At 47.6% G+C, this 27,276-nt stretch overlaps 2 protein-coding genes across 2 annotated transcripts in view; one reads left to right on the top strand and one right to left on the bottom strand.

Moving 5' to 3' along the window:
• TIMP3 (TIMP metallopeptidase inhibitor 3) overlaps positions 1–3,929 on the top strand; it is a 57,765-nt gene extending 53,836 nt beyond the window's left edge. The window contains exon 5 of the mRNA XM_004418078.3: positions 42–3,929. Within this exon, the coding sequence (XP_004418135.1) occupies positions 42–239 (198 nt within the window). The 3' untranslated portion in view covers positions 240–3,929. The remainder of the gene's footprint in view (positions 1–41) is intronic.
• Positions 1–27,276, bottom strand: part of SYN3 (synapsin III) — a 425,920-nt gene that overhangs the window by 299,722 nt on the left and 98,922 nt on the right. The window contains exons 4-5 of the mRNA XM_087448985.1: positions 8,974–9,130; positions 5,706–5,795 (exon numbers count right to left, since the gene is read on the bottom strand). Coding sequence (XP_087305111.1) covers positions 5,706–5,795; positions 8,974–9,130 — 247 coding nt within the window. The remainder of the gene's footprint in view (positions 1–5,705; positions 5,796–8,973; positions 9,131–27,276) is intronic.

The raw sequence follows: 27,276 nt of genomic DNA, 5'->3' as shown, positions 1-27,276 counted from the left end.
ATGGCAGAGTCCACCAACCTTTGGCTGTTGTCTGATTGCAGATCAAATCCTGCTACTACCTGCCTTGCTACGTGACCTCCAAGAACGAGTGTCTCTGGACCGACATGCTCTCCAATTTCGGCTACCCTGGCTACCAGTCCAAACACTATGCCTGCATCCGGCAGAAGGGTGGCTACTGCAGCTGGTACCGAGGATGGGCCCCCCCGGACAAAAGCATCATCAATGCCACAGACCCCTGAGCACCAGCCCCAGCCCCACCTCACCTCCCTCCCTTCCCACTGAGCTTCCCTCGGACACTAACTCTTCCCAGATGATGACAATGAAATTAGTGCCTGTTTTCTCGCAAATTTAGTACTTCGAACACTTAAAGAAAAGTCTATGCTGTCCTATGGAGTTTATTTGGAATCATCCTCCTGGCCCCACCCTACTCCTTCTCTTTGGTTTTGACATCACCGATTTCCACCTGGGGAATTTTTGGTGCCATGCCAGAAAGAATGAGGAACGTACACTCCTCTTCTTCGTGATAATATAATCTATATTTTTTTAGGAAAACAAAAATCGAGAGACTACCCTATTTGGGCATTGTAATACCTACCCCTCTTTCTTCTTCCCCACCTCCCCATCTCCGAGACCCTCCTCCCTTTGCCCTTCTCCTCCACCCCAGAAATAAACAACACAGACAAGGAAGTTGATGAGAGGCCAACTGTTTCAGGATCAAAGGCAGCAAGCAGATAGACTCAAGGTACGCAGATCTTATACACCAAGGAGATGCTATTGCATTTCCCAAGCAGACTGTGTCTGTCTGTGTCTGCGTGTACCAGTGAGGTAGGGAAGGAGGAAACGGCAGGGGAGGGTCTGAGATGATGCAGCAAACACACACTCAGTTCCCCCAGCCCAGGGATGCTAGGGTTGACCAGATGTTTCTGAGTCTGGCGCAAGCAGCCAGGCTAGAATAACAAAACTTTCCTAGTTGAAGACTTAAACATCTGCCTGAGGTCAGGAGGCAGTTTGCCTGCCCCGTACAAAAGCTCAGGCCAAAGACTGAGATGAATGGCTTTCCTCTCCCCGCCTCCCACAAGATTTCCTCCTGGAGAACTCTTTGGTAGATTTGGCCAGGAGATTGCCTTTATGTAAATTGGAGAAATATACACACCGTACACTATCCACAGATATAGCCAAGTAGTTTTGGGGTAGAGAATACTATTTCCAAACTAGCGTTTAGCTCACCTAGGGGGATGTGTTTGTATACACATGTGCATATACCCACACGGGGACATAAGCTAATTTTTTACAGGACACAGAATTCTGTTCAATGCTGTTAAATACGCCAATAGTTTAATCTCTTCTATTTTCTTGTTGTTGCTTGTTTGAAGAAAATCATGACATTCCAAGTTGATTTTTTTTTTTTTCATTTTAATTAAAATTTGAAATTCTGAACACCCTTGGCATCCTTCTAACTGGGGTCGTCTGACCTCTGTACCCCTCCCTTTCTCCTGCTTCACGTTTGGGGCCTTCACGGAACTGCCTTACTGGCTTGGCTCAGATGGGAGATGAGAGTGAGTGTGGGTCAGGGGCCTGGGCACAGGAGGGAAAGCTGAGGGGTATCCTGCCTCGGCTAGATGGCTACCTTTCCTGGGTTTGGGGACAGCTTGCTCCTCTACCTTTCCTGGGTTTGGGGACAGCTTGCACCCTCAGCTCACTGGCAGGTGAATGCCACCTCACCTTATGGAATTAAAATTGGTGGTCACTGGGGAAGCCTGACTTTGCAATCAGCTATAGGGTTTTTGTTGTGTCTTTTGAAATAAAACTATAATATAAATTCTCCAATTAAATAAAATTATTTTAAGTTTTAGCATTGAAAGTGAGATGCCGAGAGTAGGTGACAATGTATATTTTACAGAGTTGGGGATGCTAGGATGGTGACATTTAACATGGTTGCTCTGTCTCTGTCTCCTTTTTCAGATGATGGGTATTTATCCTCTATTAGTATTTGTATCTTCAGTTCATTCCACTTTAGGAAACAGAGCTGCCAATTGAGACAGGAGAAAAAAAAGACGCAGACAACACGTTGTGATGTCTTGCACACACACACACACAAATGCCCAGGCAAGGTGTTTGGCAGAACCCCAGAGTGGGAAGACAGTGCAGGCATCTGGTGTCCTTGGGATCGATTTCATTACCTTGTATCTTTCACTTTGTGGTCATGCCACTTGGCAGACGGGAAATGGGAGGCTTTGCCCTCTCAATGGGGCAGTGTAAGCAGAAAGAGCTGAGGTCAGCAGGCCAGTGGTTTTAAGGGGTGAGCCCCAGACTCAGTGTTTTGGGATTTTTTAAAATTTTGACTTCAAAATCTTGCAAAGTGGAACCCCTGACCTGACCCGCACAGGTGCCCTTCCGCAATCGGACATCAGCGTGTCCTCTGTCAGGCATCTGGCCATTCTTGGTCCCTGGTGGGGTTTCCTCCACTCACACAAGGAGGGACTTGGGGTGAGGCCTGAACGTGAGTCACCTGAAGGTTCCCTGCGGAGTAGAAAAGTTGGCAAAACCAGAGTCCCATCTGCCAGGCCCTGATGAGGAGGACAGCAGGTCCTGGGCCAAGAAGGGTCCTTTGCAAAGCGACGTTGTCGGAGGGTGGTTTTTGAGCTTTCTATAAGCTATAGCTTTGTTTATTTCACCTGTTCACTTACTGTATAATTTAAAATCATTTATGTAGCTGAGACACTTCCGTATTTCAATCATATCGTGAACGTTTTATTTTGCTAAATCTTGTGTCATGTGTAGGCTGTAATATGTGTACACTGTGTTTAAGAGAAAAACAAAAAATAAAACCCACATGCCGCCATTTTCCTGAATCAAATTCTACAGTGGAATGGAGGGTCAAACACTTCTGTGCGGGCCGCTAGACTGGCAAACCGGGGACACCAGAAAGAACTAGCACTGAGATTCCCCCAGCCTCCTCCCTCTTGGCATCCCAGTGCTCTCTGAAGTAGGAAGGAGGAGGGAAAAAGTAGCAAGCAAATCCACATCCTTGCTCTGTATCAACTGGCCCTGGGCAGTCTGCTGCTCATTCCCATTCTTTTTTCCCCCTAGTCCCTTTGTCCACCCAATTGGGAAGCCATGAATTCTCCTAAAAATCCAGGGCCATGGGAGCTGTGATTTCAAGATCTCTTGGCCTCCCCTGGCCATCTCTTCTGCCGATCTCGCCAGAGTGGATAATACTGGGATACTTCTATCCTTTACCCTCATCCAGCCCCAGACCTACTGCATGGTGGTCAAGCCACGGCCCATGAGCACCATATTTCATACCGTGGTTCTTGAGCAATTAAAGAAACAAATGACTTATTGGAACAGCTCTGTCTCGGGAAAACTGTGGCCCACAGCAGACAGTACCCTCCCCCAACCCCACCCATTCATCTTGTGCTTGACGATCGCCAATATGGATTACCCCAGGTAACAACCAAGTGTTTGGCTTCTGGCTACCTAAAGTAAAAAATCACTAAAATAATCTTACAAAAGAAAAACACTTTGGAAATCTGATGGCAAAAGCAAAACAGAATGGAGGAGTGTAGGAGGGGTGGATATCAACACACGGGCGGCTCTTGGGAGATGTGAAGAGGGGAAGAACTTAGAGATGGTTCAGGCTCTGAGTCTACAGGACTTTGTAGATTCTCCTGTGCCCCCGCCTTTCCCCTTAGCCAGTCTGCTATCCTGAGACCCAGAAGTGATGGAGAGAAACCAACCAGAGAAAACCCTGTCTGAAAGGAATGTATTTGTTGCTAAATTTTGTAGCACTGTTTACAGTTTTCCTCCATGTTATTTATGAATTTTATATTCCGTGAATGTATATTGTCTTGTAATGTTGCATAATGTTCACTTTTTATAGTGTGTCCTTTATCTAAACAGTAAAGTGGTTTTATTTCTATCACACACCTGCAGTCTCGCGCCTGCTTGTGTCCTGACCGCCGTTGGGGGTTCTATAGGCAGCAGAGGGCCTTGGAAGCCGGTCCCCCAGGCCCGTGCATACTCCCCTCCCTCCACCTGCTTCTACAGCCTGGGCCCACCCTGCCCCGGGCCTTTCCCCAGGCAGGAGGAATTTCAGGAGGGATCCTTCTGGCTGCTAATCCAGGCTTGACTTTGCTCCCTGGGTTCAGGCCAGGGTTCTCCATCGTTCTACAGAGTCTGGATCTCTAAATACCAGGTATTCCCAGACTGGGGCCCTGACTTAGCCTCTCTTGTTTTCTTCCTAAGAATCTCAGCCTGGTGGAAGAGGGAGCGGAAGGCTGCGAACAGCAGCCAAATGATGCCAAATGCCTGCCTGAAATTCCGAGTGTGGCTCGGCCGAGTTGAGTACGCCAGGAACTCACGAGGCCCCACTACAGCCAGAGAACCCCTCCCACAGCTTACAGCCAGGCCTGTCACCCTCAGTGGGCTGGGCTGGTTGACTGCAGACCCCTCAGCCAACTTTCATCACATTGTTGGCAATGTTCCAGGTTACAGCTTTGCCCTTATTTTAAAGCTACTCTGGTTGAGCATCTGTCCTATGCTGGGCACAGGGCTTTACACACGTGATTACATGAAATCTCAACAACCTGATGAGGTTGTGCCTCTAGCATCCACGGTTTTCAGCTGAGGAAGATGAGGCACACAGATCTTAATTCACTGCCCAAGACTAGTAAGTAGGCAGACCTGGGGTCCCAAACCAGGCTGGTTTGATGATAAACTTTGAATTCCCTCCACTGTGTTCATGCTTTCCTGGATCCTGTGACTCTCACGGGGTCAGGTATTAGGGAAATATAATCAATGGGAAACCTTTCTGCCTGGTCAGACTGCTCCCACCTGGAGCCTGCAGTCCTACCCATCAGTGACTGCAAACAGGACCGTCCAGCTCAGCCTGAGCCTGGGATTCTACAAACAGGCCCTGGGCCCCAGCTGGGACTATCAGATACCCTATTAACTATCCTGTTCCCCAAAACTCACATTCCTCCCAAGGCAACTGTGGGGCCATGACCTTGAACTCCTTTGACCAGTTTAAGAAGACCACCAACCACGTCAGCAGGCATGTCACGGGCTGTTTCTAGCTGCCCAGAACTCTTGCACTCAACTTCTGGCTGCAGGATGGCGAGCTCTCCATCCCATTCCAAAAGACGTTAATCTCTCCCATCCAGCTGTTCTCCGAATGGGAGGCTATACCACGTACTCCAAGCTAAGCTCCAACCACTCCCCAGAGACAACCTCAGGTATAGTCAAACGTCAGAATGCTAAGAGGACACAAACAGAAACCGCCCTTCGGCAATCAATGCAAATCAAATATTCCTGCTTTTATTAAAACAGGAGTTGAAACCAGGTCCCGCACAGGGCTCAAGTGAAATAACATCCTACCTCGAAACACCTTTTATCTTTATTATCAACCTTTGGCTCCAACATGCCAGCACAAGCTGTCCCCCAATTTGCCGAAAATTCCCGATGTCCCAAAGAATGCCGTCCACCTTTGTCATTTGCCCTGCTGCCTGAAATTGCATCCGGAGAGATCACTCTATCCCTAGGAGAGCCAGACATTCCCACAGGACGTCACTGCTCTTCCTTAGTGCCAGGCGGTCAGGGAGCGGCCCCTAAGCCCACCTTCTCTGTCCAAAAAAAACTGAGAACGTGAACATCTGTGTTCACTCTGTATCACAAAAGTAAGCAGAGTAAAAATAGGCACTCACCATTGGCTTATGGTTGGGGAAAAATGTTTGCTCCACAAGCGGGAACTTCTCAGGACCCAAGGAATGGAAGATCTTGATGAGTTGAGAGAACTAGGACAGAAGAGGAGAGAACGCTGGTCAACCGTTGTTACCCAGCGTGGCGAAACCGCACACGTGATGCCAGGCCTGAAGCATCTGACTGTTCTGAGCTAAGCTCCAGCAGCAATTCCCTTCCTACGGGACAAAGGCCAGAGTCCTTGGCTGGACACTCATCCTCTTCACCATCTGGCTGCACCAACCCCTTTACTCCTGCCAGGCCACCGACTTCAGCTCCATCACATTTAATGAGCGTTTCCTGCACCCTCAGCATCTCACACAAGCACGGCTGACCTTCAAGCCATGTCCCCAGCCTGCAGTTCCCTTCTTTCTAGAGAGGCATAGTGCGTCGTAGTTTATGGCGTAGACGCCGGGTTCAAATTCTCCACCACTTACTAGCTGTGTAAGCTGGGAAGTCGCTTTAGGTTTCTGGGCTTCAGTTTCCTCATGTGTAAATGGAGAAAACAAGAGATTCAACCTCACAGGACTGTCGTAAGGATGAAATATACAGGGTATTAAAAGCAGTGCCTGGTCCGCAGGAGCACTCAAATGTTAGCACTCAAATATTAATAATAAGTGTTTTCTCTGCTTTTATAACCCCACTCGTTTCCAACAGCTCAAGCCACGTCCTCTCCACACTCTGCTTTGACACTTCCTTGTTTTGCCACGGAGGCAGCTACTGTCTCCAGAGCTAAGGGGTAAGCTCCTGAAAGGCAGGCCTCAGACTCGTTCTTCTCCATCACCCCACACAACTCAGCATCCTTGGAAGCGCACTCTGTGCCCAACACTGTGCTTTAATATTGGGGCAACAAGCTGAACACGGCAGACCAGGACTTGAGAGAAGACAGACTGTGGGCAGACGGTTGACATACCAATGTCTTGTTGGAGGGAAGCAAGGGGGGTTGTGGGACCTGGAAGAGAGAGCGGGACAGGGTGGGGTCACTGGAGCAGATGACATAAGAGAAGAGGAAGGGCATTCCAAGTGTGCAGTGAGACTAGTGTGTGCTGAAGACACTCGGCTGCTGCCATGGTTGTGGCCTTGGGTGCGGTGGACAGTGACAGAGGAGGCTGGAAGTGTATCCATCACAGACCACCAGGAGCCTTAAAGCCCGGACCAAGGAGCTGGGAATGCACCCAGAAGGCGAAAGGGAGCTGTTGGTGGACATAAGCAGGGAAGAGCAAGGTAGATTCTGATCAGGAGGAAGGAATAAGCTGCAACTTGTGGCCTAATGTGGATGCCCAATGGTTAGAAGAGGAGCCAAGTCTTGTGCCAGACAGACGTGGGGTTAACTCAATACTAAGATCGCAGAAAGAGAGCAAGGGGTAACTTAGGAACTTTCTGCATCAGGCCAGGATGGGTGTGCAAACTCTTGGGCTGTAGCCAGGAGCTGTGGTGCAACATGGAGCCAACTTAGAGGGTTAGAGGGAAATATGGGAAATGATGGGGAGGGGTCCCTCATTTTACAGATAAGGAAACTGAAGTCCAGAGAAGGAGAGTAATTCCATGATCGAGCACACGAGTTTGGAGATGTCCAGCTCCACCACTTACCACTAGCTCCATGAATCTCAGTTTCCTTATCTGTACAACGGAGATATTAGCAATACCTGCTCATCAGGGTGGTTCCGAGGATTAAATACAATACGCATGTCAAGGGCTCAGTACAGCGCACAGTTAGTGCTAATGGACGGTAGCTGCTACCATCACGATGACTATGTGGAAAACGAGGAGGGTGGGCTAGCGCTACCTAGGACTCTTTTTGAATCTGGGATGTCATAGGCCAAAAACTCAGTTAGAGCAGAATGAGAAGGAGACCAGAGCCATGATGACAGCGGTTAAAGACCATTCATATCTATTCAACTAATGCATGTATTTATTCAATGAATACTGAATGCCAACTCTGCAGAGACCTTGTTCCAAGTACTAGGGACAATAATAATTGTCACCATTTGTTGAGTGTGTACTTTATGCCTGCCACCGTTCTAAGCACTCTACGTGTGTTAACACACAACCCTACCAGGAAGGCCCTATTATTATCACCATTTTACAAACATGGAAAATCAACTCAGAGACGTTAAGCAAGTTGCTCGAGGCTCCACAGCTCAATTAAATAGAGGAGCCTGGACCTAGGCAGTCTGGTTCCAGAGCCCACGTTCTCAACCAGCGCCCTCCCACCAGGAGACCATGCAGAGAGACAACAAAAGAAGAGATGAGATGGCTAAGAGCTTCACAGAGCACATTCTCCATCCCCCAACCTCCACATTTCCTGTTCCCCTTCTCTGCTTTGTTTTCACCTTGGCACTCACCATATGTAGTATCACATATTTGGCATGTTTATTAACATACTGAGTGTGCCCCTACTCACTAGAACCTAAGATCCATGGGGCAGGGATTTTGGTCTGATTGGCTCACTGCCATGTTCCTAGGACTTAGAACAGTGCCTGGGACATAGCAATAAATATTAGTTGCATGAATGAATTACTTCTAGAAGGGGAATGGACAAACGAATGGATAAATATATCATTCTAGGTGGAAATAAGTATTTGGGGGAAAATAAAGCAGGGGTAAGGGATTTGAAAATCTTGGGGAGCGAAGGGGTGGTATTTTAGGAAAAGCATCTCTTACAGGTAACCTTTGAATGGAGACTCCAATAAATCAAGTGAATGAATGAAACTCATGAATAAAAGGTGGGGGAATCAAGTCTTAGGGGTTGGAGAGGGATGGCTTCAAGTTCTGGTTTCATCTCTCACTGGCCACAGGACCCTGAGCAGGTTCCTTAACTGCTCTGAAGCTCACCGTCCTTCTCTGCAAAATGGAGTAATGAGGCCCACTTCACATGAGAGCAATGCCAGAGCACCAGGCAGCATGGTTTTCTGGTATACAGTAAGTGCTCAATAAATGAAGCCTGCTATTAATAATGATGATATGATAGAATATTAGTAAGAACAGTATGGTACCCCTTTTTACTGCTACTATTATTATAATGTAACACTGTATCATAATATATTATTATATAGTATTTGTTAGGCAGTAATTACAAGAAGGGGTCTTGGGTCCAAGTGGGCTTATTCCGTTGCTTAAAAAAGGCTCCTTTCGTTACTGAGGTCTCCATGCTAGGGAATGGGCCCATTTCAGGGCTGTGAGGCCACCTACTGCCTCCCACTTGGCTCCAGGTCAGCCTGGCCCGTCACCTACCACCCAGGGCTTGCTGCAGAAGTTGTACACGGAGTAGAGGGAGTTGACAGCGGGCAGCCCTCCGTACTGGAGGCCGATGACCAGGCTGCGGTAGTCTTCACCCAGGGCCATGCTGTAGGCGTGCTGGCGGACCAGGATGAAGTCTGGCTTGAAGGATCTGCCAAGAGAGGGGCCGACAGCAGTGTTACCACACCGTGCATTGATGGAACGCCAGGGCATGGGAGACAGCACTGACCCGGCGTGGTCGCTGCCCGCAGGGAGCCCTCAGTTCAGAACAGGGATTGGGGGGGGCGGCGGGGATGAGGAGGGTCAGATGGAAACACAGCAACCACCAAGTAAAAGGATGAAAACAACTCACTATCTTCTACTCTTTTTAGGCTGTTTTCTAAATTTTCTACATTGAACAAATACTTTATTTGCAATCAGAAAAAAGTGTATCAAATAAATCAGTGAAGATACCGCGATTTTACTAGGCACTGTGGCGAATGCACCTATTACCTTACTGAATCCGCACAGCTGCCCTAGGACACGCGCACTGCAGCCACTCACTCCACAGTTGAGAGCCCTGAGGCTCAGGAAGGTGAAGTCACTTGCTCAAGAAGACATGCTGCAGGTAAGGGACAGGGCCAGGTCTGTGTAGCCTCATGGCCCTGGTTCCCCACCACGGGGCAGCACAGCTTCCCTCTTGTATATTTCAAACATGTCTTGTCCTTTTCAAGTAGGAAAGCAGCAAGAGTACTAATGTGATGGTGAGGACATGCCAGGCTCTTGCCAGGTCCTTCTGGAGATACGATCCCGATCAATGCTCACAAGAACTGGGAGAGATTGGGACTATGTCCCCATTTTATAGATGGGAACACTGCAGCTCACAGAAGTTGTGAACTTCCCCAAATCACAAAGCTGGGAAGCAAGAGAGCCATATTTGAACTCAGGTCTCCTGGTTCCAAGTCCATCACTTTTCCTGCCATCGCCTGGCTCCAGGTGGAATCACACGTTGTTTTCCTCACACAGCCAAGGATCCATCTATTTCTGGATTCCTCACTTGTAAGTCACATGAGAAAATCAGCCTCACAGTAGGAGGTGGTTTACACTCAAAATGGTATGATCCATTTGGTTCACCCAGAGTCAGACCCTTAGCATCAAATAAATTGTGTCTCTCTAAAATAATTCAAATGTAGGGCCGGCCCCGTGGCTTAGCGGTTAAGTGCGCGCACTCCGCTGCTGGTGGCCCGGGTTCGGATCCCTGGCACGCACCGACACACTGCTTCTCCGGCCATGCTGAGGCTGCGTCCCACATACAGCAACTAGAAGGATGTGCAACTATGACATACAACTATCTACTGGGGCTTTGGGGGGCGGAAAAGGAGGAGGATTGGCAATAGATGTTAGCTCAGAGCCGGTCTTCCTCAGCAAAAAAAAAAAAAAGAAGAACAAGAAGGAGGATTAGCATGGATGTTAGCTCAGGGCTGATCTTCCTCACAAAAATAAAAATAAATAAAAAAATTAAAAATTAAAGAAAATAATAATTCAAATGTAAATTAAAATAACTGTCAAAGGAGAGGACCCCCCCACCCCTCCCCCGGAAGACAGAGGAAAGGACGTGCTGCAGGGGCAGACACTTCTCAGATTGGTGAGCATGGGCCTCAGGGGACACCCCGGGGCCTGGCGCCGCGCGAGCAGGTGCGTAATAAGTACGTGTTGAAGGAATGAACGATGCATATGAACATCACTCCTCATCCCCAAAGGAAATGGCAAGGGTCTCCCCGGCTAAGTTGTAACTCACGTGGAGGGGGACCACGTGGACGATGACATCGCGGGTCTGGCTGACACTGTGCTCATGGAAGCACGGAAGCAGTCAATCACGTCACTTTGTGGTTAGAGTTAGGGTTGGGTTAGAAGCTTGGAATTACTATGCCTGTAACCTTATTGCATTCTTAGAGATGAAGTAGTCCAACTAGTGTACTTTACAGATGGGGAAACTGAGGCCTGCAGCAAGGCGAGGATGTGTCCCAGGTCACCTGGCAAAATTGTCACAGAGCAGGAGGTGGCACCCAGGTCCCTCCTCCTGCTTTCCTGCTCCTTGTGCTCTGCTTTGCTGGCTCCTACAACAGAGACGAAGGAAGAGACGAACGGGTGCGTGTGTGTCTCTGACAGCGATCTGATGATAAGAGAGAGCACTGACTTAAAGTATAACCATTTTCCGCTTTTATCTGATTTTTAAAGTAATACATGTTCATCTTCCAAAAAATAAAATAAAATAAAAATTTGGAAAACGTAAGGAAGTAAACAAAATTACCCATAATTCTCAATTCAGAGAAGATCCTTAATAACTTTTCCATATGTATGTTTCCTTATATGTACATTACAATCCAACAATCTAATTTAATGCATATAATATGCACTCATACTCATATTTGATTTCACGCTTTCTAGAAATTATGATTTTTCTGTTTTCCACATAGAGTGTGAGCATTTCCTCTACTATCAAAATATCTTCAAAAATATCATTTCTAATGGCTACCCAATAGTCCACTGAATGGATATACCACAATTAAGTCAACCAACCATCTACTATTATCAAGTACGCTGTTATGAATATTTCACATGTGTATATCTTTGCACACAATTCAATGCCTTCATTTTCAACTATTTCCTTAAGATAGATTCTAAGAAGCCAGATTACTGGGTTAAACGGTATGAACTTTTTTTAAGGTACCCAAAAATGTACCCCCTTTTTGTTTTTTTGTGAGGAAGATCAGCTCTGAGCTAACATCCGATGCTAATCCTTCTCTTCTTTTGCTGAGGAAGATTGGCCTTGGGCTAACATCTGTGCCCATCTTCCTCTACTTTATATGGGATGCTGCCACAGCATGGCCTGATAAGCGGTGCGTCAGTGCGTGCCCAGTATCTGAACCTGCGAACCCTGGGCCGCCGAAGCAGAGCGTGCGGACTTAACCGCTATGCCACCAGGCCGGCCACAAAAGTACACCCTCTGTAAAGGTGCACATCACCAATTGCACATGAGAGCGTCCATCTCACCACGGCCTCCCCAGCACTAGAGTTTTTTAAAAATGCATTTTTCAATTTGATAAGTAACATTCCCCAAAAGATACCTAGTATCCCACTTCTGTTTTAGTTTGCATTTCTCTGATTTTAGTGAGATTGAGTACTTCTATTAACCATTGGCATTTTCTTTTCCGTAAAAGCCTGCTCACATCTTTCCCCATTTTTAAAAATGGGGCCTTACTGTTTCCTCGTTGACGTGAGCTCTGTACTATATTAGGATGCTTCCTTTTATCTGTCATGTGTGGCAATGTTTTCATTAGTTGCTTGCTTGCCTTTTTTTTATGGCTGTGCATCTTAAAAAAACACATAAACACATTTTCCATTTCTTCCGCGTCAAATCTCAGTCCTTCCCTTTTGATTTCTCTCTCTGCTTTGATGCTCAGAGGGTCCCCCTGGGCCCGGATTCTGACGATGAGATGCCCCCTCCTCCCAGGAGTGTAGTTTCCCTCACCGGCCGCAGTTGTAGTAAACTTGGTGTCTTACCAGGGGTAAATCCACTCTGCTCCAGGAGGAAATAATTAAAGATCTCATGCTGGCTGGCCTGCCAGTTTTTCACTGTTTGTGGAGAACTCATAAGAGGGACACAGCCTGGGGGGAAAAAATCAGACTATCTAGAAAAAGAGGGTGCCCTTCAAAGCCACCTTCCAAGAGGGGTATCCGATGGCCTGTTTTGGGATACTCCAACTCCAGTCCTAGATGGTATGGTGCTCTCTCACCAGGACTTCTAGAACTCACCTCTGAAGTGGAACCTTTCTGATTCTTTGAAATAAAAGTAGCGGTCACCTCCTCTTTAAGGATTTGGAAATCCACCTCAAGATTTTGTATGCAAAGTGCTCTTTCAAAATTATGTATCACCTACCTGCTTAAAACTCTCTGAAGGCTTCTTCTTTCTGACAACAGATCCTCAGCTCCTTACCATGGCTACAAGGCCCCTGCCCACCTCTCCATCCTCATTTCTACCTTTCTCTCCCCCATCACCTCCACTAGAGCCCCCCTGACACCTTCCTTTCCTCTAATTCTCTCCCTGGAAGCTCTTCTCCCAAATGGTGCAGGCGTGCCTGGTTCTCATCACTCACTCATCAGCTCAAGTTCATTTCCTCAAAGACATCTGTCCTATTCACCCTGCTGAAATTTGCCCCAACCCTCATGGTGCCCGATTTTCCTTTCTTCACTGGTCTTGTGACAACTGTATCTCTCCTGTTTATCTGTTTAGTTGTTTATTGTCTGTCTCTCCCCTCTAAAGATGTCAGCTCAATGACAACAGGGGACCTGACCATCTTAGACAAAATAGGCCATACCAATGTTTTTAAAAGCATGATTGAGTTAATGAATGCATGAATAAATGAATGAATACAAAGCGGAATGGCCACTGGAAAAGGAAGGGACCCTTTCCTTGTGGTCCTAGAGAAGAGAACTAGGACTGACGGCCAAAGTTGCCAGGAGACATCATGTGGCCCAATAACTATGGGCTGCCTTACAAAGTAATGAGTTCTGTATTCCTGGAGATATATTAGCATCACCAAGAAGGTTTTAACCCCAGGGAATTCAAGTTGGACCCCGTAACCTCTTAAGATTCTCAGATACAATACGTGAAAAAATAAACACTTCCCATGAGTGATATATCTGGGCAAATCAGGCATATGTTACAGTTCAAATCCTGCCATTCATTGCTACATAGAATGCAGAGGGTCCTGAGAGATTTGCAAGGAATGCAGAGAAATTAGTGATTCAAGCCAGGCAACCTGTGGCATGCAGTTCCTCCCTCCATATCCAGCACCCCAGGTTCTCTATCCAGTCAGGGAACTGCCAAGTCCTGCACATCACCCCAACATCCAAGGATGTGGCCACCAGCAGTTATCAGGCACTGACAGTGGGCCGAGCACCATCTGGAGATCCTGAGATGATCCCTGCTTTCAGGAAACTCACAGTCCGAGAGGAGTTGGTGCAATTCTAAAGGACAAGGATTCACTAAATGAACAAATGAATAAGTGAGTGAAATAACAGAGGTGTGTACAAGGTATGAAGGAAGGTATGGGACCTAAGGGTGCATTCAAGTCTGTCTGGGGGTGGGTGTGGATGAGTGTGTGCCGGAAGGCTTGGGTCTTGAGAGAAAAGGAGCAGTTTGTCATGTGGGCAGGATTTTGCGGGTATTCCAGGTAGGGGATCAAGACCCGTAAACGAATGGATGGACCCTCCTAGTGGGGGGTGTAGTGGACTGTGTTGGTTTTTGTTTTATCTGCTCAGTATCCTCCTTGTTTTTGGAAACAGAGTCCATGATAAAATCCTTTCCAATCAAAGAAGCACATTTCCCTGGGCAGTAACTGGTCTAAGGATTGCGTCTCTGATGTAAAACGGGCCCATCAGAATCACTCCGACTGCTGGGGAAGAGGAGTGGCCAGCTGAGCGAAGTGATGTAAACTGGGGCTGACGGACGCCATTTTCTCGCTATGCGGAGGAATCCCATCTGTAGCAGAAGAGCCACTGGGAAGAGAGAGAGGGAGGGAGACAAAAGCCCTCTCTACATCAGTTGAGTCCCTGGGTCCTGCTGAGCTCCACACCAGAGCCATTATCTTTGGAGTTATGTGAGATATGAAGTTCCTTTTTTTGCCCACACTAGTTTGAATTGGGTCTGTTGCTTGCCATCACTATCACTCTGACTGATATCAGGAGGAAGTGGCAAGTTTGCAATTTGGTTACATGGCTGAAATATAATATCTGATGAGGTGGTAGCAAGAGATAAAGTTGGGTAAAAAAATCCCAACAACTCTCATGAACCCCTTCCCACCCTTCGGTCTCTACAGTCCTCCTGGGCCCAAGCCCTGTGCCCTTCATGCCTGGGCAGGACGGCCTCCTTCAATCCTACACAAGCTGGCACATCCTGGCTGCAGGCTGTGTCTGGGCTTTCTTGTTATTTCAGCTTTACACTTAGCAGGAGCCATATTATTTGGGTTTCTGATTCAGAGTATTTCTCAGAAGTGGCTGTCAGCATTGGAGAGGAAATCAAGGACAACATATAATTAAATAGTAGAGATGGGACAGGTGATGTGTTGCTGGGAGATTACTGGGTGCTTCAGGCAGCGTCAAGAGGCGGGGGGCCAAAGGCTAAGTGACTTTTAACCACGGGACAAGTGTAATAATTCCCTCAAATATGCCGAAGCCTGTGGTGGCAAGAACAGATCTTGGCTGGGCTTTGCCTGGGACCTAAGTTAATAAGCAGAAGCCTCATTATTCTCGGCCACTTGACTGCTCTTTGTAATGGTCCCCTGTTCCCCAAGAGCCAGGTTGACAGAGGGTGATGCTGATGCTGATTTTGGTCACATGCTGATCCCTCACACCTAGACCTGACCCCAGCTGCGCCTGGGAAGGCTCTGGACTTTTCTGGCATCTGCGTCCACCAGTAGAGAGACTTCAGGTTTTTCTCTTCACTGTCTCCACCCTCCTCACAATCCTCTCCATCCGCCTCCCTGTCTGAAAATTCAACCTCAGGTACTGAATCTGGGGGAAGCAAATTAAGAGAACTGAGCAAACCAGCAAAAACAGGTGTGATGAGGAAAAGGAGAGGGGAGATCAAAACATCGAAAGGGTCTCCACACTCTGGAAGGCTTATGGACCACTGTCCTGCTACAAGGATAGAGCAGAGGAGATGTGCACGCTTTGCAGACGGAGAGCTTCAAATGGGCCATATGGAAGGGCTTTGGGAATTAGTGATGCTTCCCGCCAGCCCGAGGACTGCAAGAAATTAGTCCAGGCCGAAAAGAAATTAGGTGGCAGCCAACCAAGAATCTGGCGGAGAACGGACAACAGGATGCTGCGGGAGGCCTGTGGGGCCCGCACGGCAGCTGCCAGCTGCACGGTGAGATGACGGTGGGGAAGGGGCCCAGCGGGGTTTACGGACAGCGGGGCGCTCTGATGAATCCCAGGGCCCTCTTTGTAAACTACTAGAAGGTTAATAAAACACAGACATGAGTCGCTGGAGGAAGCAGACTTCCTCATCTCCCTTCTCAGCCTCAGAATCTCGGACTCTTTATCCTGGTCCCTTCCTTCCCTTTCATTCCAGAAAAGGAGTCCTCGCTGCTCCATCCTCCTCCTCCATCACCCTGGGGATCCCACACGTTATGGGTTGCATTGTGTCCCCGCAGAAAGATACGTTGAAGTCCTAAGTCCTGTTACCTGACCTTCTTTAGAAATACGTCTTTGCAGATTTAATCAAGTTAAGAGGAGGTCACGCTGGAGTAGAGCCGGCCCGTTTAGGTTTACAATGACTGGTGTCTTTATAAGAAGAGGGAAACGAGGACACAGACACACAGAGAGGAAGAGGAGAATGCCGTGTGACGCAGGAGTCGAAGACTGGAGTGATATGTCTACGTGCCAAGGAACGCCAAGGATTGCTGGCAACCACGAGAAGCCAGGAAGAGGCAAGCAAGGATCCTCACTTAGATCCTCGAGAGGGAGCACGGCCCTGCTGACACCTTGATCTCCGACTTCCAGCCTGCAGGACTGTGAGACAAGACATTTCTGTTGTTGCCTCACCCAGCCTGTGGTACTCAGTTACAGCAGCCTCAGGAAAGGGACACACTGCACATCCCCAATATTTCCTCTTTCTGGAAGCTTTCAGAACTTTCTCGCTTCCTTTGTTTTTGTGTGTATCCATCCACAGCTCCCTTCCCACTTCCCAAAACAACAACCTCAATGCTAACAACAGGAACACCTTCGATTCAAGGTTGAAAATGAATTGACAGTTAAGTAATGCTCATGTCTACATAAAAGAATTAACAAGTCCACACATCGATAAATGCGTGGTTTGTTTGGAGGGATGTTCACAAAAACGCTAACCTGATTATCTCTGAAGGGTGGGATGGGAAAAAGGGGTTATTAACATTCTTCTTCAGACTTTTTGGTACTATCTGCATTAAAGAATAAAAAAAGAGAGAGCACACAGCATTTTTACAACCAGGAAAAAACAACGACGTTATCTTAATTTTGGAAAAAATGATAAATGTAACAATGATGTCACATCATGGAAAATACTTATGGGACAATTTCACATGGATAAAACAATAGAGGAGAGAATCTGTGTTATGACTAAAGCATTGTAAAATTGACGGGCCTGGAAGGGGAGATGGAACATTGCTCATCTGTTAAGGTGGTGAGGCTGCAGGTGACTTCTTTTGTTTTGAAATTTTCCATTTTTGTTATAATGTGGTTTGGGCATTAACCATAACTTTCAGTTTCCATCAATAAAGCAAGTGCCCTCCACTTGGTCTGGCAGCCATAACCAGCCTGTCCTCCTCTTTCTTCCATTGCTACACCTGTCGGACAAGCCAGTCTCTGCCTGCTAGCCCCCATTCCCATGTACCCATCTCCATAACCCTCTGCATCTGGCTGCCAGCCCCCTCTCCACCCCGGTGAAATCACACTGAGGTCACTCCTAAATGCCAGACTCTGAGATGAAACGGGCTCTGCTATGCCCCCCTTTCCCTGACGTCTAATAAGAGCCAACGTCCTATGAGCCTCTATTCTAAGCTCTCTGTATCTCCACTCATGTAAGCATGACAACAGTCCTATGAAGCAAGTACTATCATCCTCATTTTCCAGATAAGGAAACTGAGGCACAGAATGGTTACGGAACTTGCCAAGATCACACATCTATTGGTGGTGGAACCACAAGTCAAACCTGGAAGGCTGCTGGCTCCAGAGAAGGGCTTCCCAATCTCTGGACTATTGACTTTTGGAGCTGGGTAATTCTTTGTTGCGGGGGGCTGTCCTGTGCATTGTAGGGTGTTAGGAAAATCCTTGGCCTCTCCCCACTAGAGGAAATAGCACCTCCATGACCCATTGTGACAACTAAAAATGTCCCGAGACATTGCCAAGTGTCCTCTGGGGGGCAAATTCCCTAGGTGGACAACACCGGTTGTAGGGCTCCTCTTGTCCTCAGCGGTCTCTACAGCTTGATCTTCATCCTCCCCCCACAAACCTTTTCCTCCCTGCCTTGAAGACGCCCTCTCCCCTTGTTTTCCACCTGCTTCCTCACAGCTCCTCACTACCCCATCTTCTCCCTTCCTGTGACTCTTCTCCAAGGCTCAGTGCTGGTCCTCCACCCTGTGGAATGATCTCCATTCAGTGGGTTTGCCCACCTGTCCTCACAGGCAATTGTGAAAATGACTCAGATTTATAGAGCACTTCCTCTGTGCCAGGGATCATTTCTAGGCTTTTAATTATGCTATCTTTAATCCTCGCAATGACCCTATAAGGAGGAGAGTATTTTCAAGAAGCTAAGGCATGGAGAGATTAAGCACAGCAAGAACAAGGTCCACAGGACACTTGAGCACTTCAAAGGCAATGTGCATAACAACCACCATGCACCCAGCACCACCCACCCACGTGTATAGCTCATTATCACCTCAAGCTCACTGTGCCTGGGCCCCATGTCATCAGTCTCCCCCAAAGCGGTTCTCCTGACTCGTATTATCCACGATGCTCCCAAGAAGCTAGGATCTCTCACCCTGAAGTCATCTGTGATCCCTCTCTCAGACACTCCCTATGTAAGGAGCCACCAAAGTTGCTGATTCTTCCCTTCAGAAGTGTCCAGGATTTTTCCCTACACTTCCCGCTCCCTCCCCTCACTCTGGTTTTCCCTCCCATGCCTCATGCCCAGGACACCTCAACAGACCCTCAGCTCCTAATCCCCAGGTCACAAGTCCCTCATCTTATTCCTCTCTGTAGCACAGCGCCCGGCTCAGAATCCAGACTGTGGGGCTTTGAGTGACTTCCCTGCCTCTACCCTAGGGATTCCCAGCCTTGATGCCACAGAGCCTAAGCAGGTAACATCAGGGCTGGGTGAAGTGGGCCAGTTGGCAGTATTCTTCTAGCACATTGGTTTGTACCGTTGAGTTGATTCCAGCTCCTAGCGCCCCTGTGGACAGCAGAGCAGAACACTGCCCAGTCTTTTTGCGCCATCCTCTCACCTTGCGGGGCTATATCAGACAATGTTCTGCTGCTGTTCACAGGGTTTTCAAGGCCAATTTTTTCGGAAGTGAATGGCCAGGTCATCCTCCTAGTTTGTCTTAGTCTGGAAGCCCCGCTGAAACCTGTCCTCCATGGGTGACCCTACTGGCATTTGAAATCCCAGTGGCATAGCTCTCAGCATCACAGCAACATCCAGCAGCCACTGTATGACAACCGACAGATGGGTGGTGTGGTTCCCTGACTGGGAAACAAACCCGGGCCACAGCAGTGAGAGCTCTGAATGTTAACCACTGGACCACCAGGGCTGGCCCTTCTCACACGTACTCTCTTTGCTTCCATATTAAACACATAGGAATATTCTTAATTTCCACAGGGCTCTCTCCAACCTCGTTTGGAAGCTTGTACATCCCTTACTCTATCTTTCATTTTTCCACTTTCAATAACTTGAGTACAAGAAACATTTCATTTTCTGTCGGAGAGCACAACCTCTGCGCTAAACAGCAGCTAATGCAGGCCTCTGTGGAGAGCAAGGAGAATTGGGGGCTGGTGAACCAGAGAAGGGCCTGGGCTCCAGCCATCATGGCCACGTAGGAGTGAGGTCCCGTGGCCCTAATGACTTTTTTAAAGAAGCCCAAATCTGGGTGTTTATATGAAATTCTCAATTACTTAAAAGTTGATGACTCATTCAGAAAATTTTTTAAAAATCACCATGCAGGCTGGCACCAAAAATAAATAAAGCAGGGCTGCTATGGGAAAAATTCCAATGAAACTCAAAGCTGCACCTAAATGAGGCAGTTGCAACCCAATTCCAGCATGTGGTGGCCACGTGGAAATTCCTGGTCCAAATCCTCTGATGTTTCAAATGAAGCCAGAAACTTGCCTTTTATGTGAAATCTTTTGCGTGAAATCTCTCCTTTTTAAAAATACTGGACCACATTGTGTGGGCAAACCAAACTTGTCTGGACAGGGCATGTGGCCTCAAAGCAGTCAGTGTGTGGTCTCCGTCTTGGGGACGTAACTCTCCCTCTCCCAACCTATTCGGCATTCCACTCCTGGACTAATCTTAAAATCCTGCTCTCCTCATGCCACGGGGCTGTTCAAAACCTCCAGGAGCCTCCACTGCCTACAGGTGGGAATTCATACCTCTTCTTCTGTGCTCAGTGATCCCCAGAAAGTGGCCTGGGCCTCCTCTTAGCTCCATTTCCTCTGCGCTCCTAAGAAACCCTTCTGCCCAGGTCCACCGGCCTTGCCGTCCTCCTGCTCATCGTCCATCCATTCATACCGCACTCTGTCCACACCACTCCCCACGCTTAGGAAATTGCCCCTCAAAAAGTCTCCCAACTCAAATCCCACTTCCTCAGTGATTTCTCCCTATCCTCCATCCCTGTACCCTCAGCATGTCTATCTCATGTGGAAATTACCCATGCAACATCTCCTGACAGCTCACCAGTGGTGGCCTCCTCCTTAACTCTTCACTTGTTCGAGGTTGTCTCCACCTAGGGGCAGGGTCTTGCCTCTCAAGTCTCCTCTCCACATTGCCCAGAGAGATCTTTGTAGGACACACACCTGAGCGTGTCACCCCCCTGGACAAAGGGTTTTGGAGGCTGCCCACTGTTTGCAGACTGAAGCCCAGAAGCTCTAGCATGGGACACGGAGTCTTGCGTCTGGTATGGTTTTGGTCTACTCCTCGAGTTCCACTCGAGTCTCCTTCTTGCCATCCCCCATGACACACCCTACACTCCAACTACGTGGGACTACAGCTGTCCCCCGGAAGCCACGCTCTGTCTCTCATTCTTAACTCTGTACATACTTGGGGAAAATGAAAGGCACAGCATTCAGAGGGGCCATTCAGGGACAGCAGTGCGGAAATTAAGAATATTCCTGTGTGTTTAATATGGAAACAAAGCGAGTCCAGGAATTCCCTTGCCCACCTGCCTGCTCTTACTGGTCTTTCAAAGCTCGCTCTTCATAAATCCTCCCCTGTAGAATGGGCTGGTATCATTCACTTCCTGAGAGAGTTAAAGTTAACCAACCAACACACACACACACACACACACACACACACACACACTTTGAAAACAGTGAAGCTCTCTGCCCGCACAACCAGGGGTTGGTGCACATTTGTGGATCCTTCCCTGAGTTCCTGGCAGGTGTCCAGCCCATAGCGGCTCCACATGGAAATGGAGTGTGCTCTGGCTTTTTCTCAGGGTCCTCGCCCATCTAAAGTCAATAACACTTCAACAACTAGCAGAGAAAAAGGATCGGAAGATGCCAAAATAGCACGTGGAGTGGGGTGGTGGGGGGAAGCAAAACAGAGTCTAGTCCAGCTCTGCCCCTGACCTGCCGTGGGCCTGACAGTGCGGCTTCTCTCCGGGCCTCAGTCTCCCCATTGGTATAAAGAGAACTGGGCTAAGTGACCTCTGAGGGCCCTTCCTGGGATGACCGCCTCCAATTCCAGACTAGGACCCATGGCTTTCCACACCCACCTCTCCGCTGTATCTGTCTGTGTTCCCTTGTGTGACATTCTGTCACGTAGCAGTAGTTTATAAGAATCGTGATTACCGACTCCTGGGTACTTGCCAAGTGCCAGGCACCCACAAGGGGCTTTTCAGGGCTTATCTCATCGAGGCCTCACACAGAGCCCCTGGGAAGTAGGCACTTATCTTAGGCTGGGTTCCCTAGAAGCAGAGCCCAAAACAGGCTTCCAAATGCCTGTGATTCACGGACGGAGGGCGTGCTGTGAGGAAAAGCGGCAAGAGGGTGCGGGAAGCAGGACAGGAGGAGGAAGGGGCCAAGGAGGGGTGTAGTGGTGGGTCAAGTCTAGTTTGGCCTGATCCACAGGGGGCTCTGGAGCATAAGCAGTCCCAGCGAGTTGTCCCACCTTGAAGAAAGAAGCCTGGGCTTCTGTGTCCCCAATATCAGTCGATTACTGACTCCCCTGACGGGAGGGGGCGTGGTGATGCAGGGAGTTAGCCTTTGGGTTGTCTCAGGGATGAGGTTACCATCAGCCAAAGGCTCTGGAGAAGGCTGGAGGTATGGCCGTTACCGTGGCACTCACAGCGCTGGGGAATGGATGCTCTGGCCGGCACAGTGGGTCTGAGCAGGGAACCACAGCGTCTGTACAACAATATTAGGCCATTCTGCAGATGAGGAAAACCTAGACCCGGGGTGACTAAACATGACCTCAAGGTCACAGAACTACGAAATATAGAGGTCTGTCCTTTTAGGTACAAATCACATCTCCCATAAACAGTCGCCACCCCTGAGGGGCAGGACCCGTGTGCCTGTTTCCCCAGCACCCAGAATGGTGACTGGGTGCTGAGACGTGCTTGGCATGGCTGAGTGCCTGAGCTGCTGCTCGCCAGGGCTGTGGGGTCTTGGGATGGCACGTCTCTGCGAGGCAGGGGGGTTAGCCCTCAGCCCATGTGGGGGCCGGGGAGCCGCCCCGCTCCCCGCTCTCTGACAGCTGCCTGGGCTCCAAGTGCTGTCAGCGGCCTGCTCCACGCCGGGCGGGCCTCCTGCCAGGCTGCCGCTGCTCCGGGAAGGGGAACATTATTCATCAGGGAGATAAGGCAGCTGATGAGAGATGGGCCTCAGAGCAGCTGTTCCTCAGCAGCGGCTGGAACGGATGCTGGAGAAGCGGAGGGGAGGAGCAGATGGAAGAAAGCCCATTTTGAGATAAAAAATGATGGTACTTCTAGGGGGTGACAGGAGAGCATGTTTCCAACCGAGGCTGGGCACTAGTATATACTTATATCCGAGGATCTCCCCACAAACATCTATGCTTGACAAGCCATGTATGCGCTTCTATCAGGTTAACCACTGAAGAAGTCAGGGGTCTCTTATCAGCTCACTCAGTGAGAAATATCCACCTGGTGGGGTGTATAGTTCCCAGAAAGACTCAGTCCCCAAGCTAATTGCTCAGTCAAGCAACTTGGGGCCAAGGGAGGCGAAATGCTCCTGGCTGGGCCTGAGCCCTAAATCACTCATTTCCTGTCCCCAGGGCACTCAGGTGGCAATGACATCAGGGGGGCTAAGTCCCCTTCCTGCTGTTCCTCTGGGTCTCCTCTCTTTTCTCAAAGCTAGCCCATACATGACAGAATTTTCCAGATTGGGGAGCAAGTGTGGGTGAGGTTTCTTTATTTTATCTTTTGCTTTTTGTTTATTTTTTGAAGGGAGTCATTAAAAGGGACCCTGAGGGTTTCCTGGGAGAGAGGAGAGAGTTGGATGTGATCGTCTGTGAAGGGAAATGAGCTCCCAGGTGTGTTCACGGACCGTGGCTGAACTCCTGATTGTCTTCCCTGGTGTGCTCCAGCCACCTCTCCAGCCTCCTCCCCTGCGTATTGGTCACCTTCCTTTCTGAGCACTGTGGAGGGTTTCCTTAGAAGCCAGGGTCTCCACTGCCCCATGCCCTGCAGTGGACTTTCCACTCTGGCCTCCTGACTCTTCCTCAGCAGTCAGAACAGGGAGGGGTGTAGAGAAGGGTCTTTAAAGGTATCAAAACAGCATGGCACTGGCATAAAAGCAGACACAGATCAATGGAATAGAATTGAGAGCCCAGAAATAAACCCACATATCTACAGACACCTAGTTTTTTAAAAAAAGGAGCCAAGAACATACGGTGGAGAAAGGAAAGTCCCTTCAATAAATGGTGTTGGGAAAACTGCACAGCCACATGCAAAAGAATGAAAGTAGACCATTATCTTATATAAAAATTAACTCAAAATGGATTAAAGATTGTTCAGTTCAATTGTATAATTCAATTTTCAATTAAAAATTGAATGTAAGACCTGAAACCATAAAAATCCTAAAAGAAAACATAGGCAGTGCACTCTTTGACATCGGTCTTAGCAGTATCTTTTCAAACACCATGTCTTCTCAGGCAAGGGAAACAAAAGGAAAAAATAAACAAATGGGACTACATCAGACTAAAGAGCTTCTGCACAGCAAAGGAAACCATCAACAAAATGAAAAGACAACGTAACAATTGGGATAAGATATTTGCAAATCATATATCTTATGAGGTATTAATATCCAAAATAGATGAAGAACTCATACAACTCAACAACAAAGAAACAAACAATCCAATGAAAAAATGGGCCAAGGATCTAAACAGACATTTTTCCAAAGAAGATACACAGATGGCCAATAGGCACATGAAAAGATGTTTAACATCACTAATTATTAGGGAAGTGCACATCAAAACTACAATGAGATATCACCTCACGCCCGTCAAAATGGCTATAATTAACAAGACAAGAAATAACAAATGTTGGAGAGGATGTGGAGAGAAGAGAACCCTCATACACTGCTGGTGGGAATGCAAACTGGTGCAGCCAGTTTTCCATACTATGGAAAACAGTTTGGAGATTTCTCAAAAAATTAAAAATAGAAATACCATATGATCCAGCTATTCCTTTTCTGAGTATTTATCCAAAGAATATGAAAACACTAATTTGAAAAGTTATTTGCACCCCATGTCCATTGCAGTACTTTTCACAATAGTTAAGACTTGGAAACAGCCTAAGTGCACATCAATGGATGAATGGATAAAGAAGATATGGTATATATATACACACACACACACACACACACACACACACACAATGGAATACTACTCAGCCATAAAAAAGATGAAATCTTGCCATTTGCGACAACAAATGCTAAGCGAAATAAGTCAGATGGAGAAAGCCAAATACCATATGATTTCACTCATAGATGGAAGATAAAAACAACAACAACAAACAAACGCATAGATACAGACATTAGTTTGGTGGTTACTAGAAGAGAAGTGGGGAAGCGGGAGGGCAGAAGGAGTAAAGGGGCACATGTGTAAGGTGACGGATGGCAATTAGATTTTGGGTGGTGAACATGATGTAATCTACACAGAAATAGAAATAGAATGATGTACACTTGAAATTTATATAATGTTATAAACCAATGTTACAAACCAATGTTACCTCAATTAAAAAAAGTATCTATGATATTATACTTCTCTTTATAAAAAACCTAAAACAAACAAATCTAAAAAAAGGCAGAATGTTAAGATTTGACAGGCAGGGTCATAAACACCGGGGTAACAAGAGTTGAAGTTTATTAAGTGCATAGTGTGTGTAAAGCACTTTTGTCTTTCTAAGAGCTTTACTTTAATTAATCCTGACAATTACCTTTTGAGGTAGACGTTTGGTTTCTTTTCTTAAATAAGACAGAGGCCCAGAGAGGTTAAGTAACCTCTCCAATGTCACACTGCAGAGCCAGGTAGCCTGTCTCCAGAGTGGGTGCTCTTAACTACCTCAGTATATGAGTGTTTGTTCTATTATTCTCTGTACTTTTCCTATGCTTGAACTAGTTAAGAATTGTTTTTTTACAGGATCTGAAGTAAATGTGACAAAGTGTTAATATTTGTTAAATTGGTGTGTTCGACTATACATGTTTAAAATTATTCCAAACTTTTAAAAATATATGTGAATATTTCCAAAGAAAAAGAAAAAAGCCTCAGTGTTGTTACCGCTTCTTCTCGGAAGCCTTCTGGAGCCCCCTGAGACCCCTCCTCTAAGCTCTCACTCTCCGTACTATTCTCCATCATGACACCACACCTTAGCTGTGGATTTACTTTCCGTGCCTCCCTCTGGGCTGTGAACTCCGCCAGGGAAGGGGTGATGTTGGATTTATATCTCTATTTCCAAGACCTGGCCTTTTGCAAGGAACCTAGATGCTCCATAAAATTATTAAACCAAATGGAACCACTCCGGGGCCCCCATGGGTGAGGACTGAGCCACTGATAGAAGAGAAGCCGCGGCGGGTGGAGGGAACTAACGTGGGCCCTGCCGTCCCCGCTGGAGACATATGGCAATAATTTTTAGGACTATCAGCAAGTCAGGGTTTCCAGCATAAATGCTTCCAGCTGCGCCTTCCACTGTGCACAGGAACTTCTTAAGACAGGGTCTTGGCTGCTTCCAGCACAGCTCACATGCCCAAAAAAGAAACGGAGGGCAGCTTTCGAGGAAGCCATCTGCATTTTACCCAGTGTGTCTCGAACTGTGACTCCATGCTGGTTTGGCAGTTGCCAGATCAACTTCTGCAATCCTGCTTCTGCATTCTAGCTTAGGGGCTCTCAATCTGGGCTGCACCTTGGAATCCCCTAGGGGAGCTCTCAAAACCATTCATACCTAGTCCTTCCCCCTTTTCCTCTACCCCCAGATATTCTGACGTGAGTGGCCTGAGGCTGGGGGTTTTTAGAAGCTCTCCAGGTGACTGTAACGGATAGCCAAGGCTGAGAACGCCTGTTAGGTGCTCCTTGTGAAAAAGATAGCAGCCCCCATGTGAACTGTGATGGCTTCTTCCTTCAGTGCACTGTTACTGAGCATCTATTCTGTGACTGGCATTGAGGAAGGAAGGAAGGAGTTTGAGATCTCTGTCCCAGCTTGGAACAGCTAAGTTGAGGAGAAGAATTATTTAGCTGGTTTTGGTGTGCACAGATCAAACAGCCACTGGGAATGGTGGGGTCTTGGTACCTCCTAAGCCCAAGTAGGACATCACTGATTGATTACAGGCTAATTTCCTGCTGAGTCCACAGTGGTCGCTGCTGGACAAGAAAGCAAGGTGGTAACTACCTAGACAATACGTCGGTATGTTTCTCCAAGGTTCAGCTGGGCATGGATTTACTCTTTCTCTTGCTGAGTGGGAGTTCACATTCTCATGTCAGCCAAGAAACACAGTCAGCATGTGGTGATCACGTAACACCAGGTCTGGCTGAACCTGGGCAACATTTCTAAACATTTAAGTATGCTAACAAATTCCTAACACTGCTGGTGCACGGACTACTCTTTGAGAACCACGGGTCAAGGCAAACACCAGCTAAACACACATGAGCTAATTTAATCCTTCCAGTAACCCCAGATGTTGATTAGTGGAGTGTTCAGAGCATGGACTTTGTGCTCAAGCCCTGGTTCTCTCACTTAACAGCTGTGTGATCCCAGAATACTAGTTAACATTTCTGTGCCTCGGTTTACCCATCTGTAAAAAATAGGATGGTAACAATAACATGCACCTCATAGAGTTGCTATGCGGATGGAATAAATCAATCTAGATAAAGAGTTGAGGCCAGCGTCTGGCACACAGTGAGCCTTTGATTAATGTTAGCGATGTCAGCTAAATCTTGATGCTGACAAGTAGGCAGTATTTATTGTGGGACTTGCCAGAGTTTCTATGCACACAATTTTTTAAAAATGCCTTTAATATCTTAAAAATAGGTAACTCATGTACATGAGC

Source organism: Ceratotherium simum, chromosome 25 (genome assembly GCF_057802395.1).
Source record: "Ceratotherium simum simum isolate JZ-2026a chromosome 25, ASM5780239v1, whole genome shotgun sequence".
Taxonomy (NCBI): Eukaryota; Metazoa; Chordata; class Mammalia; order Perissodactyla; family Rhinocerotidae; genus Ceratotherium; species Ceratotherium simum.
This window is presented reverse-complemented; position numbering and strand designations above follow the sequence as displayed.